At 42.3% G+C, this 15104-nt stretch overlaps 2 protein-coding genes across 2 annotated transcripts in view; one reads left to right on the forward strand and one right to left on the reverse strand.

Moving 5' to 3' along the window:
- Nucleotides 1–6996: 6996 nt before the first annotated feature.
- On the forward strand, nt 6997–10887 carry LOC132393888 (probable G-protein coupled receptor 150). Its single transcript, XM_059969299.1, has 2 exons — nt 6997–8313; nt 8448–10887. Exon 1 carries the CDS (start codon nt 7074–7076, stop codon nt 8238–8240), a length of 1167 nt encoding a protein of 388 aa, XP_059825282.1. The 5' UTR covers nt 6997–7073; the 3' UTR covers nt 8241–8313; nt 8448–10887.
- Nucleotides 10888–11485: 598 nt separating this feature from the next.
- arsk (arylsulfatase family, member K) overlaps nt 11486–15104 on the reverse strand; it is a 34828-nt gene continuing 31209 nt past the window's right edge. The window contains exons 6-8 of the mRNA XM_059969298.1: nt 14719–14943; nt 13555–13776; nt 11486–12684 (exon numbers count right to left, since the gene is read on the reverse strand). Of these exons, the coding sequence (XP_059825281.1) occupies nt 12404–12684; nt 13555–13776; nt 14719–14943 (728 nt within the window). The 3' untranslated portion in view covers nt 11486–12403. The remainder of the gene's footprint in view (nt 12685–13554; nt 13777–14718; nt 14944–15104) is intronic.

Raw genomic sequence — 15104 nt, forward strand, 5'->3', positions numbered from 1 at the left:
ATCTGGGTGGAATGAGTCTCTGGCTGAATGTACTCCTGTGCCTAACCAGTACATCATGGAGTGGATGGGAGACATTGTCCAAGATGGCATGCAACTTGGACAGCATCCTCTTTTCAGACACCACTGTCAGAGAGTCCAGTTCCACCCCCACAACTTCACCGGCCTTGCGAATGAGTTTGTTGATTCTGTTGGTGTCTGCTACCCTCAGCCTGCTGCCCCAGCACACAACAGCAAACATGATAGCACTGGCCACCACAGACTCATAGAACATCCTCAGCATCATGATGTTCAGTGTAGAACACCACTCAGGGACTTCAGCAATATGATTTCTTATTTTTATACCTGTATGTTTTTCTGCAACGGTAACCATATTGTGCTGTATGCTGTTGGTAAAGTCTTTTGCACCTTGGCCCCAAAGAAACGCTGTTTCATTTCGCTATATTCATATATGGTTGAATGACAATTGAACTTGAATTTGATACTTGATTGAATGCCATCTCCTTCACCTCTAAAATAATCCTTTTCTGGATTAATGAACATTGTTAAACAGCATTCTGTAAACCCATTCATAACTTTAGCACCATCCCCAAATTAGTAGCTGAAACAAACTCAATGGATAAGTGGCAAAGGTGATTGAAGTTTCAGAGTAAGTGTGGAGGGGCCACCGTGGTGGTGATGGTCAGCAGCCAGATTGGTGCGTTTGGACCCAGATCGGCAGCATTCAGATCCGGGATGGAGCTCACTCTTTACAGAAGGTCAGAGTTTATGTGGCTGTGCTCCATTCATCTCTATGCAGACGGAAAGATGTTCCCGATATTATGAGAGTTCTGTGATTTTTGGACTGTACTTTATATTGGTTTCCTTCAGTTTTTCACCCTTTATTCTCTTGTGGCCGATTGGCAGTGGGTGATCTGTTAATTTTTGTGTATGGGGGGGGGGTTGGGGGTTTTGAAGCTACTTTCGCTGTTTTTTTCTGTCAGGGAGGCGGTCGGGGATAGTTATTGTATCAGTTTTTCTGTGAGGGAGGAGGTCGGGGATAGTTATTGTATCAGTTTTTCTGTGAGGGAGGAGGTCGGGGATAGTTATTGTTGCTGTTTTTTCTGTGCGCGAGAGAGTGGGGAACTTGGGGTCTGCGAATTTTATTTCTTTTCTTTTTCATGATGGGAAGAGTTGATGTCTTTTCTTTGAAGGGCTATGGGGAGATTGGGGATGAGAGGAAAATTGCATCAGCCATGATGAAATGGCGGAGCAGATTCGATTGGCCAAATGACCTAATCCTGCTCCAATATCTTACTGTCTTATGATCTTCAATCAACTCCCATGGTCTTTCTGTATTTTATAGCTATCTGGAAAAGACAAATATCAGAGTTGTGTACTTTGAAAATAAGATGAACCTTTGAATCTTTTTTCTTAATTTGGTCTATTTCTTTAATCTGGTATTTCCTCATAGTAAAGCTTCCCATAGTACCTGATCATTACCACCAAGAAGCGCTGAAATTAACTTCACATCAAAACATACCTGATGGGCCAAAGGACCTAATTCTGTTTCTACAGCTTGTGATCTTATAATGAATAATGTGTGGCTAAGGAGAAATCATAAAAGCAAATATGATAGAGAAAATAAAGCAAACAAAATGAATGGATCCTGAAGGCAGAAAATAAGGGAAATGATTGTGTGTCCCGTGAGAGTACTCTAAAGACAGGGAAAGTGTATGAAATGATTGTGTGTCCCGTGAGAGTACTCAAAATACAGGGAAAATACAGGAAAAATCTCACTCAGCATTTATCAGAGCAGAATTCTCAGTTCCTTAACCCAGGGTAGAGGTTATGGTCCTCATTTCACCAATCAGACAAGAAACCAACCTCCTGATGAAGGGTTTTGGCCCGAAATGTCGTCACTACCTCCTCCCATAGATGCTGTCTGGCCTGCTGAGTTCTGCCAGCATTTTGTGTTTTTAAACCAATATCATTGTTAGCATTCTGCTTCTGAATTAGATCAGTGAGTCATTGTTTGCAATTGCAACCTTAGACGGTTCTTTCAAGGACATCAATGTACCTCTCATATGGAGGGATAGTTTAAAATAATAATTGATATGGCTGTTGCATTAATGATGCAGATGAGGAAGTTATTATCTGACCTTAGATATTGACAGGAGGAACAGGTCACAGCTGCAGCTAAAATTTCCTGCTGTCTTTGCTTCACTCACAGAGATCAAGTGCTTGTTTAATTAGCTCTTATCCTTCATTTTAATTTTCTTCTAACTCTCAGAATATGTATTATTCATCAGAGAAAAAGTAACAATAAGCAGGCTCCTCATTAGTGTCTGCCCTCTAACAACAATATTCACACGTTCAGAGTTTCCATGTTATACAATGGGGGAGTCTAAGACCACAGAGGGGTGTCCAATTAGAACAGAGATGAGGAGGATTTTCTTTAGCCAGAGGGTGGTGAAACTGTGGAATTCATTGCCACAGACGGATGTAGAGGCCAAGTGTTCAGGTATGTTTAAAGCAAAGATTGTTAAATTCGTGATTAGTAAGGGTGGGCAAATGTTACGGGGAGAGGCAGGAGAATGGGATAGAGAGGGAAAATAAATCATCCATGATAGAATGGCAGCGCAGACTCGATGGACTGAATGGCCTAATTCTGCTCTGACATCTTATGGAGATATACTGCCTCACCACTCAACATGCAATTGGGCAGCGTTCCAGCAATCATTATTAAACACCATGCAGGTTACAATAAATGTAAATTTTTATCTAATTTGGATGTGCAGTAGAGAGCATCCTAACAAGCTGCATCACTGCTTGGTTCAGAAACCTGAGGTGGACAGGAAAGCTCTTCAATGGGTGGTCAAAACTGCCCTGTGCACCACAGGCAGCAGCCTACCTGCTATCAAGGACATAGATACAGAAAGGTGCTGGAGAAGGGCCAGCAACATCATAAAGGATCCCACCCACCCTGCACATGGACTGATTGTCCCACTCTCATCAGGGAAGAGGCTGCATAGCATCCACATCAGGATCACCAGACTGAAAAACAGTTACTTTTCCCAAGGAATAAGACTCTTCAACCCAGTAACCCACCCATCTGCAGCACCGCACCTTCCCCCCACCAGCAACACTACTTTATAGCAACATACACAAATTTCTGGAGGAACTCAACAGGTCAGGCAGCATCAATAGAAATGAATAAATAGGTGACGTTTCAGACCAAGACCCTTAATCAGAACTGGAAAGGAAGGGGGAAGATGTCAGAGTAAAAGGCAGGGGGAGGGGAAGGAGGACAGCCAAAAGCTGAAGCCAGATAGTTGGGGAAGGTCAAGGGCTGAAGAAGAAGGAACCTGATAGGAGAGGAGAGTGGGCCATCGGAGAAAGGGAACCAGGTGGAGGTGATAGCCAGGTGAGAAGAGGTAAAATGCCAGAGCGGGGAATAGAAGAAGAAGGGAGAAGGAGGGAAACATTTTTTTATCAGAAGAAGAAATTGATATTCACATCATCAGGTTGGAGGCTACCCAGATGGAATATAAGGTGTTATTCCTCCATCCTGAGGGTGACCTCATCTTGGCACAAGAGGAAGCCATGGACCAACATGTTGGAATGGGAATGGGAATGGGAATTAATATGTTTGGCCACCGGGAAGCTTTGTTTGCTTTTGGTGAATGGAGTGGAGATGTTTGATTAAGCAGTCCCCCAATTTATGACGAGGCTCACTAATGTAGAGGAGGCTGAATCGGAAGCACCCCACACAATAGACAACCCCGGCAGATTTGCAGGTGAAGTGCAGCTTCCAAACCAGGCCATCAGACTGATTAATTCATGCAGATACAATTGTATTTACTCTCCTGTTGTACATACTGTTTATTATAATTTTCTATAAATTGCACACTGCACATTTAGACAGGGATGTAAAGATTTTTACTCCTCATGTAAGTGAAGGATGTAAGTAATAAAGTCAATTCAATCCAATTAGTTCAGGTGTAGAACTTCAGCTGCTCTCAGAGAGATTAGTGAAAAGTGACGATTGGACAAGGGAGTCACAGAGGGAGCAATCCAGCTGACGTACAGATTCCTGTGCTGAATGTCACTTTATGGACTTAAAGTTAATCTACATATATAATCTACCTTATGTATTTATACTTATTGTTTTTCTATTCTGGTCTTTTGCATATTGTGTGTGTTTTTGTACTGACTTGGATCTGGAGTAACAATTATTTCATTCTCCTTTACACTTGTGTACTGGAAATGACATTAAGCAATCTTAGGTCTTGGATATAATTTATAAATTAAAAGTTGAAAACCCAGAGTTTTAGACAAACTGTCGTGGTCCGGTCCGTAAGGTCTGTGTTCTGGTTCACAGTCTGGTCCATGGATTCCGGACTCCAGGTCTTCTGGCTGTCCGTTGTTTCAGTTGGGCTTAATCACAGGCACCTGATTCTCATTTTGTGGCTGGAATATAAGTGGGTTCAAGTGTGGTTGCTGGTTTGTCTTGTTGGTAGCCTGTCCTTGCCTCTGTGGGATAAGTCAGGCGGTCTTTGCTGTTACCCTGAGGCTGGACTGTTCCCTTCCTTCCCTCTGTAGCCTGGCCTGAAGCCTTGCCAGCAACCTCACCTGTATTGCTGTCAAGTTCAGCCGCTGGAGTGAGACTGGAGCCTTGCCACGCCAACAGAAGGAACTATCTGTCGTTGAGCTTGGAACTGTCTCTTTGTGGCCCTGTGTTTAGTGCCTGTGTATGAGTCCTGGCCCTACGTCCTGTCCCCAAGGAGGGGTCCTGGCTCTGTGTTCTGTGTTCCTGTGCTCCAGTCCAAGGCTCTGAGGAGATTCCTGTGCGTGTTCAAGGTTCTAAGGAGGTTTCAGTCCGTGTCCAAGTCGTAGCCTAGTCCCCCAGTCCTGGTCTCATCCAGGACTAGTGTCCATGTCCAGCTATGCCTCTCCCTGCTTCTGCTTTGCTCTCCCTTGGCCTAGGCTCTGTGTTTCTGCTCTCCCGCGATCAAGACCAAGTCTGAGCTTCATGTCCTCATCCAGCCCTGGAGCCCTGTGTCCTGCCCCCCATATCCAGTCCTCGCCTGGATCCAGTCTGAGCCTGAAGCAAGACCAAGGTTCTGGGTCCCTGTTCAGTCTCTGGAGTCCTTGTCCAGGTTCCTAGTTCCTCATCCAGGTCACACTTTCCTACTCTAGTCCTAGCCCATGCCCTGTCTGCTAGTCTTGTCCAGTGTTGTTTCTTCCCCACTTCCCTTGCTTTCTTGGTACACCTAGCCCTCTCCCCAGTAATTCAGTGTCAGTATTTCGCATTTGGGTCCACTCCCAATGCCCACCTTATGACACAAACACAGGAATCAGAGACCCAATTAATATAAATGGAGTTAAAATGGAGAATAGGTTCAATCAAACATGCATGCAGTTTGAACATTAGAGCCAGGAAATTTTGAAAATACATTCAAAGTATATAAAATAAATAATGACTAAAATGATTTTCAGTCTTTGCTGATAAGCCGGGATCTTTGATGACCTGCTTTCCCTTCGGTTTGAGGTGGCCTCTGAGGCAAGAGATTCTGTCACCTCTGAGGCAAAAGGTATTGGATGGGTCAGGAAGAGGAATAGTTTGGGAGGTCCTGTTCTTCTTCCACCGGGCTTTTCTGTGCTCCCAATGAAAGCTTAATGCTATCTCAAACATTCCTCTTTACTTTGAGTGGCTAGTGGACAGGAATTCCCAGTTGTTGCTGGAGATTTTGGAGTTTTCAATGTAATTTTGAGAACTCCCTCTAATCTTTGGTAACACACGAAATGCTGGAGGAACTCAGCAGGTCAGGCAGCATGTATGGAGAGGAATAAACAGCTGATGTTTTGGGCTGAGACCCTTCATCAGGACTGGAAAGGAAGGAGCAAGTGAAGCCAGGTGGGTGGGAAAGGTAAAGGGCTGAAGAAGAAGGAATGTGATAGGAAAGGATGTAGACCATGGGAGAAAGGGAAGAAGGAGGGGCACTGGGAGAGGTGGTAGACAGTTGAGCAGAAGAGGTAGAAGGTCAGAGTGGGAATAGAAGAAGGGAGGGGAGGGAAATTTTTACCAGAAGAAATTGATGTTCATGCCATCAGATTGGAGGCTACGTAAACAGACTAGAGAGGTTGCTCCTCCACCCTAAGAGTGGCGTCATCATGTAGAATGGCATTGGGGATAGGAATTAAACTGGGAAATTCCACTCTTGGCAGATGGAGTGGAGGTTCATGGCCTGCTCTACTGAGGCAGTGAGGTCACACTCAGGTTGGAGGAACACCTTATATTCTGTTTGGGTAGCCTCCAACTTGATGGCATGAATATAGATATCTCGAACTTCCGGTAATGCCCCCCCCCCCACTTCACCATTTCTCCCGTCCCCCCACCTTCTAACTCTGAGTCCTCATCTTTATTTTCTCCAGTCCTGCTGAAAGGTCTCAGCTTGGAATATCGACTGTACTCTTTCCCATAGATGCTGCCTGGCCTGCTGAGTTCCTCCAGCATTTTCAGTGTGTTGCTCGGATTTCCAGCATCTCTTGTGTTAACGTAGAACATTACAGCACAGTACGGGCCCATTGGCCCACGAAGTTGTGCTGAACTCTTAACCTACTCTAATATCGATCTAACTCCTCCCTCTTACATAGCCCTCCATCCTTATGCCTAACTAAAAGTTGCTAATTCAAACAATCTTTTCAAAAGTGGTAGTTGTTTAGGCATGGAGTGCCAAGAGTTTTCTCCATACTTGAAACTCCATATAAAGTTGGCCCCTGGTCTAGTCTTTAATTCAGAAACGGCACCAGCTTACATTAAAAGTCTGAAACACTAGACTACAGTGGTATCACCCGAGGCGACAAAAGCGATAGGTCTGCGATAAGAGCGTGCGTGTATTTCTCAGTGAAATGACAGGCAGAGAAAGCCAGCGAGGACGTCAGAGATGTCCTGCCGCCGACGTGAACTATTTGGGTTAGTTTAATCGCTCTGCGTTGTCAGATGCCGCGGGTAAAACACACAGATAGAGATCTTCCGATTTCAACGCCCTACCCGTGAAAATAATTTCACATTTATAAACCGACGAAGTGTAATGGAGATGGCGATAACTTTGGACAACGCGATTCAAGCCAACTTCTCTCCGTTAATGTGGACTATAGATGCATTAAGTAATGTAAGCGAAGTACTTGAAGCCCCGTTTTACAAGAGACGCAGCAGGATCATCTCCGTAACCCTCATTTTCACCCTGGCTTTCATGGGGAACCTGACAGTGGTGTATAAAATCTGTGGCAGCAGAAGGAAGCGGAAAATTGATTTCCTCGTCGCTAACCTGGCGGCGGCAGACCTCTGTGTATCTATCATGACTTTGCTCTCTCAGGTCGTTTGGGAGATGTTGGAAGATGCGTGGTTAGTCGGTGATCTTGCGTGCAGATTTTCCAAAGTTTTCCAGGTCTTTGGACTGATTGCTTCTTCGAATATTATAGCGACTATCGCTTCGGAAAGGTACCACGCCACAGTCAATCTAAAGGAAAGTCCTTTCCCCACCAAGATCTTAACGATTATATCGTGGATCTGCGCTCTCATATTCGCAGCTCCCCAGGCGTTCATCTTCAAACTGACCATACAGGAAGGAAACGGAAAATGCCTCAGTACCTTTGGTCAGATGCATAAATGGCACTTCCAAATGTTTATAATATTTGGAGCTATTACTGACTTTTTTGTTCCCTTTTGCATTTTGTGCGTGGCCTTCACAAGAATCCTCTGGACCGTTTGGAGGAGAGCGTCGTTAATCGAAAACTGCACAAAGGAAGTACAGCGCGATGGATCCTTTCCAACCATTGCTCCCAAAAGCTCAATCCCAAGAGCCAAGATAAAGACTTTGAAGATGACTTTAGTAATTATTATATCCTTTATAATTTGTGGGTTGCCTTATTTTGTCTTAGAGATGAAAATTGCCTTTGGGACAATACCAGAGGCGCACACTGATTTAATCACGGTCCTTGGAATCTTGGTGGTTTCCAATAGCGCTGTCAACCCCTATGTCTATCTGTTCTTTAGGACCGATAACGTCCATTTAAGGCGACTGGAGAAGAGAGTGTGTTTCTCGTGCCTGAAAGGCTACAGAGAGGAAACATTCCACAGAGAATTATGCGCAGTTGGGAAACGGATGGAGGACACCAACATCACCGCTTCCGAGGATGACGCGGCTCACCATTTAGCTTCTGTGGACAACGGCTCGTCTCCCGTCTCCAGTCTGTGACACCGCATCCTGTCAAACTTTTCTGTGAGGAGTGTCTCGCTCAGTTTCTGTTATTGTTGGTGGAGATTGGACGGTAAATTGCATAATTCCATTATCTGGATCATTTCAAGCTGGAAAGCAAATGTGAAACAATTAAGTAATCGATCATTTTCCTTCTATTAAATCGTTATTCCTTCTTCAGCTATCTAACATATTTCGTTCTGTTAGCGATACAGAGATGATCGGCATTAATCGCTTCGTAGGGCTCTGCTGCTCGTGACAGGGAGAGAGAGAGAGTGACAGAAAGCCACAGCAGGACTGCTCTACAGCACTGGGAATCCACTTATTCTGGAAACTACACCAATATTTTGATCATAGGATTCTCCCAACAATGCAATGAGATTTTGTAAGAATCCTGTCAGTTACTTAACAGCAGATTCGACAATCCTAAACTATAAAATATACCAATAACTTTGTTATCTTTCTGCTTGGAAGTGAGCATTTAATTGTTTTACGCTTTTTTTTTGTAAAGAAAATATTGTTCGTGTAATGTTTTATTAATTTTTTCACCAACTGTAATCTTTCAATTTATTTCTTGCCTTGTAGCTGATAAGGAGAATTAATTTCTGTCTCACACACACACACACACACACACACACACACACACACACACATTTGCAGATGCTGAAAAACCAATGCAACACACTCTAAAAATGCAGGTCAGGCAGCATCTGGAGAGAAATAAAGAATGGATGTTTTTAGCTGAGACCCTTCGTCAGGAGCCACACACACTTCCTTTTTCCGTTGTTCTGGCAGTGTGTCTTCAAAGGTAATAAGACAACAAATTGGAACCGTCCATCCCGTGTTCTTCCAAGAATTGTCACTCAGAATGGTGTGGGGGCTAGGGCTAAGCTGTTCTGAAGAAACCTAACACAGTTTAAGTTATTATTCAGTTCTTTAAGTTTTGGACTACTTTGTCCTTTAACTTGCCAAGTAAAACAAAAAATAAGTCAGGAAAATCTGGTTAGACAATATGGATCCTTCAGTTTTCGTTCTTTTTTGCCAACCTGCAATCTCATTTTTCCTGGCGACTTTACAGTTCACTGTTACTAAAAGACAACTTTCATTTTGTGTTTCTGTTGTGCCTTTTTTCCTGGTACATAATTCAATACAGAAATCCTATTTCTTATTTGAAGATACAGCACAGTAACAGGCCCTACCAGCCCAAACCACCTGTTTACACCCATATGACCAATTTACCTACTAACTGGTAGGCTTTTGGAATGTGGGAGGAAACCAGAGCACCTGGAGAAAACCCAAGCATTCCACAGAGGAAGTACGAGTTCACTACGGACAACAGCGGAATTGAATCGGGGTCACTGCCGCTGTAATGGTGTTACAGTAACTGCTACACTAAAATGTTAACATTAGGACCTTTCATGATTTCAGTTATGAAATTCTGATACATAATGCATTGGGGGAAAATCAGTCACCAACTTGCATACAGCTTGATCTCACAAAGATCAATATCATATCACATTTAATATACAATTTTTGTGAATGTTAACTGAAAGACTGATATGACTAAAGCACAAGTTTGCTTCTATAGAATGCCTTGGAAATTATTCACAGGTAGCTTTAAAAGTGCTTTGATTTAACATCACAGTTGAAGGATGGAATCAGTGATGGTCTCACAGGTATTGATTGCACATTCACATCTCTACAGAGGCAAATTAACCCACAATGATTATGACTAGTAATCCATATGGACACCACAGTCCCAACAGAATGTGCTAATAGCAAGAGGTTTACCTACATTTAAAAAAAATGGCTTTCAATGACATTATATCTTTCATATCTTCAACATGTCCAAAAAGAGTTTCCAGCCAAGTAAATAGCTTTTAAAGTGCAGTCATTGTTGTAATACAACTGTGAAGCAGGGAACATCACAACTGACATGCACACAAGTTTCCAGAGCAGTAAAGCCATGAAGAGCAGATAAATGTTTCAGTGATGTTAATGAAGAATAAGTACAGTATGGTGACATTAGAGTTATTGTGCAGTTGTTTTATTCAAAGTAAATCTCGCAAATTAATATATTTACACATTTGATTAGTCCACAAAGCAGTTCTGTTTTGTAATATAGAGAAATATGTAAACTTGAGCTGGGGAGTCATTAATGGATAAATAAACTACTGATTAAATGTGAAATACCAACTGGATCTGGAATTTCTCTAGAGCAATATGATATATGAGAACAATGTACAAGTTACACAGTAATCTCATATGGATTTCAGTACAAATATTTGTTTCATACATATTCCCAAACAATGTAACAGCATTCTCTAAAATGGTGAGCAGAAATTAATACTATAATAACACAGCAGTTTAAAACAAAAGTACAAATTCTGGGCTGTCAATACAACAATTATTAGTTAATAATTTGTGCACTAATAAAATCACTGCAGCACTATATGAAAAGAATAATGAAATGTCTGACTTTGACTGGATCAATAGACAGTAGGTGCAGGAGTAGGCCATTTGGCCCTTCTAGCCAGCACCACCATCGCTAGGCATTTTCTGTTAAGGGGGATGGGGAAAGAGATCTGGGCCTAAGGGTTCAGGAAGATGCATGGGGATGGGAGATAGGGAATTGAGGTGGAGTCGTTTATCACAGCATCAATTTGAAGTATCAGTACCTGTGTTTGAATGATATTGTTTTAAAATACCAAACAGATAGGAATTGTAACAAAGTCAGTGATAGGTTCTTGGAACATTGCAAATATGGTGCATGATGAAACTCAAGGTCATTACAGGTGATTCCACTCCTGTTCAAATACATATGAATGAAACTATCCAATCACTGTCACAAATAGGAAGCATATCAGGATACTCTGGTCAACTGTGTTACAGGGATACAGATACTGAGAAGGGGAAATTGTCCTAAAGTCAGAGTATCCCATTTGTGACTATAATTAATATGGAGTTAAGGGGATGGGGGCAGAGACCTGGAGTCAAAAGGGGGGGATAGGGGAGATCTGGAGTGAAAAGGAGGGTGGGAGGAGAAGACCCAGAGTCAAAAGGGGAACAGAGTCAGAAGGGGGATAGGGTGGAGGGGAAAAGATTTGGAATCAAAGGGGGGATGGGGGTAAGAGATCTGGAGTTAAGGGGGATGGGAGAAGAGATCCAAAAAGGGGATGGGGGTGGGGGAGAAAAGATCCAGAGTTAAGGGGGACAAGATACAGAATTAAGGGAGATAGAAGGAGATCCAGACTTAAGGTGGAGGGGTGGGGAAAGAGATCCAGACAAGGGGGACAGGGAACGTGATCCAGAGAGGAGTTAGAGGCAAGGCATCTGAGGAGAAAAGCAAGGAATTTCAGGAGGGGAAATTGAAGATGAGGTGTTTGATGAGAATGTTTGACAAAAGCTGTTTGATAAGAGGTGATTGACCTGAGGAGTTGGATGTGAGGAGTTTGAGGAGAGGAGTTTTCCACTGAGGCTAGGGGAGAAAAAAACCAGAGGTCATGGTTTAAGGGTGAAGGGGGAAAAGTTTAAAGAGAACATTAGTGGGGGGCTTCTTCACGCAGACAGTAGTGGGAGTGTGGAATGAGCTGCCAGATGAAGTGGTGAATGCGGGCTCACTTTTGACATTTAAGAAAAACTTGGACAGGTATATGGATGAGAGGGGTTTGGAGGGATAGGGCCCAGGTGCAGGTCAGTGGGACTAGGCAGAAAAATGGTTTGGCACAGCCAAGAAGAGCCAAAAGGCCTGTTTCTGTGCTGTAATGTTCTATGGAGTGTGAGATGTGGAGATAGAGAATCAGAGTTTCAGCTGAGGAGTGTTGCTTGAGTTGAGGAGCGTGATGTGTGGAGTTTGAGGTGAGTTGAATTTGGTGAGGGGTCTGGATAGAGGAGCTTGAAAAGAGGGGTTTGAGATTGGGTCTGACAAGCTCCAAGAGCGGGAGTTCCCAACCTATTTTATACCATAGACCCCTACAATTAACTGAGGTTGGAACCCCTGCCGTAGAAGTAGAAGGCCAAGGAAGGTAGACCTGCATTTCATTGGTGAGTGTATAGTTTCTGACTTTACATTTGTGGACAATATCTACTGTCTCCAAAGTTCAGCAAGTAGATAAGTGGAAAGGACTAGACATGGATCCTTGTAGGTAATAATACATGGAAAACTATATGCCAATAGTTGAATTTAACCAATTTTCAATTGCATTTTGATAAAATACAGGATTCTTTTGCCAACTCTGGTGCCACCGGAGGTTGGCAATAACATTTGTGTAATTCTTTCCCAGACTTTCTTTCCATTTGCTGAATTGAAGCTTGTTATATTGATGAACAGATCTGGATACCTCTGGGTAATCTAATATGGAGCGAAGTTTCTTATCAAGAGTCCTTGTAATTTTTGTGTATTTGGTCGCCACATTTATCAATTCATCTGGATCAGCAATCAGATCTGAAGAGAGGAAAAAACATTATTATCATTAAACAATCTAAAATCAACCATAGCAGAAGGGTAGGTCATGGCAAATGTTTTGAAGATGGTTACCATTCTCAAACACAGATTCTGGGAGGAAAAAAACTGTGGTCAGTGAGATTGGCTTTCCACAGGCAGGCAGGGACTGGGGTCAACAAGTGTAGTTCAGCACAATCTTGCAAAATGGCTTTTATCCTTTCCTAACATTTTGTTTGGGAAAATAGACACACAACTGAGGATCAAACTGAGTGTTCAACATTACATCTGAAACTAAATACAGCGCTGAGTGGCAACGTTCATCTTAGACCTTGAGATTATTAGCAGTATTAGACCACTTGGCCCATTTCATCATGGCTGATTTATTATCCATCTCAATCCCATTCTCCTGTCTTCTCCCTGTACCTTTGATACCTTTACTAATCAAGAAGCTATAAACCTCCACTTTAAATATAGTCAATTATTTGGCCTCCACAGCATCTGAGGCAATGAATTCCACAGATCCACTATCCTCTAGCTAAAGAAATTCCTCATCTCCATTCTAAACAGACGTCCCTATATTGGAGCAAACACGAGGAAATCTGCAGATGCTGGAAATTCGAACAACACACACAAAATGCTGGTGGAACACAGCAGGCCAGGCAGCATCTATAAGGAGAAGCACTGTCGATGTTTCATGCCGAGACCCTTCGTCAGGACTGACTGAAAGGAAAGATACTAAGAGATTTGAAAGTAGAGCTCTTCAGGTTCTGTTTTGAAACAAACATACATATTTGGAATGACTGTCATTATTATCAATTTGTTCTGTCTTATAAAGGAATTAGAAAGTGTTTTTTTTAAAATAAGACTTACCAAACAGTTGGGAAGGTACTGAAATCCCATCAGCGTAGGTTATGTACTTCCACCTGCTAGTCCGAATCATGTAGGTGGAAGCATTAACGTTGCAGCCATGAAACTCACTAAATACCCAGTCAGGTCGGGAATTTTTCACAAAAATATTGTTTGGTGTTCTTCTTAGCAATGGGAGTAGAGAATATCCACTTAGGTTTTTTGGAAGAGGGATTCCCACAATATCTGTATGGAAAAGTAAGTGGATTTTCTAAACAAGATTGAAAATCATTGTAATGAAATAAAGTAAGAAAGAACTGAATTTAGTTCATTAACTGCATTTATAACTGTACTTAATCCATTCAGTCCAGTCAGTGAGGGTTACCCTGTAGTCATTCCTTTCAGCATCAAATATACCCATTTGGATACTCCTGGGGCGGGGTTGACCTATCAGGGCACAACAGCAGCAGCCAGACCAGTGACTGTAGCTAGCCCTGAGGATCAGTGTGGAAAGGTAAAGTCAGGCATAGTGGTAGTGATAGGAGTCTCATTAGTTAGGGGGATGGACAGGAGATTCTGTGGCTACAGGAGAGAAACTAGAAAGATGTGTTGCCTTCCAGATGCAAGGGTCCAGGATATCTTGGAGCAGCTGCAGATGATTCTCAAAAGGGATGTGAGCAGCCAGAGGTCTTGGTGCATATTGGCACAAATGACAGGTAGAAAGGAGGAAGGCATCCTGCGCAGTGAGTATAGGGAGTTAGGGAAGAGGCTAAAAAGTAGGTCCTCCAAGGTAGTAATCTCTGACATGAGAAAATCTGCAATTGTGGAAATCAAGGCAACACACACAAAGTGCTGGAGGAATTCAGCAGGCCAGGCAGCATCTATGGAAAAGACTAAACAGTTGACATTTTGTGCTGAGGTCCTTCATCAAGACCCATAGGATTTCTTGTTTAATTGTGGATTAAAAAGGTGCCAAGAAATTAAAGCTAATGAGACTACCCAATTTTAAATTCCTTAGAGTCTGCAGTTCAAGAAATTTTCATTCTTTCAGGATTATAATGGACTAGATTTTATTGGGATGATAGCATTACCTCCTGCATTACACAACCTTGACCAAATACTGTATAATTATATTTACTAAATTTTAAGGCTCAGACATTAATCTCAGACAATCAAAAAATTACGTACCAAGAAGAGTTGGATAGATGTCCACAAGAGATACCAAATCTGATATGTGTTGTCCTTCTGAAATACCTGGTCCAGTTATCAGCAAAGGCACATGAGAACTTCCTTCATACATGCTCATTTTATAGAACTGACGATGCTCCATTGCTAACTCACCATGATCAGAAGTAAAAATTAAGTAAGTGTTGTTTTGGAGTCCAGTGTCATGAATAGTTGTTAAAATCTTACCTGTGTAAAAATAGAAACAATTGTCCAAATCTATTAACTTAAACTTTGTCAGAATGATCTGGAAAAATCACAAAGTTAAAAAAAAAATTCTGATAAGGTTCATACATTTTTGAGCTGACTTATTCATCTAGAATAGATAGAGATATTTGTAAAGATGTCAT

This window comes from Hypanus sabinus, chromosome 5 (assembly GCF_030144855.1).
Source record: "Hypanus sabinus isolate sHypSab1 chromosome 5, sHypSab1.hap1, whole genome shotgun sequence".
NCBI lineage: Eukaryota > Metazoa > Chordata > Chondrichthyes > Myliobatiformes > Dasyatidae > Hypanus > Hypanus sabinus.

What these genes read in the sequence shown, in the direction of transcription:
- LOC132393888 (XM_059969299.1), top strand. Translation starts at nt 7,074, where the DNA reads ATGGAGATGGCGATAACTTTGGACAACGCGATTCAAGCCAACTTCTCT.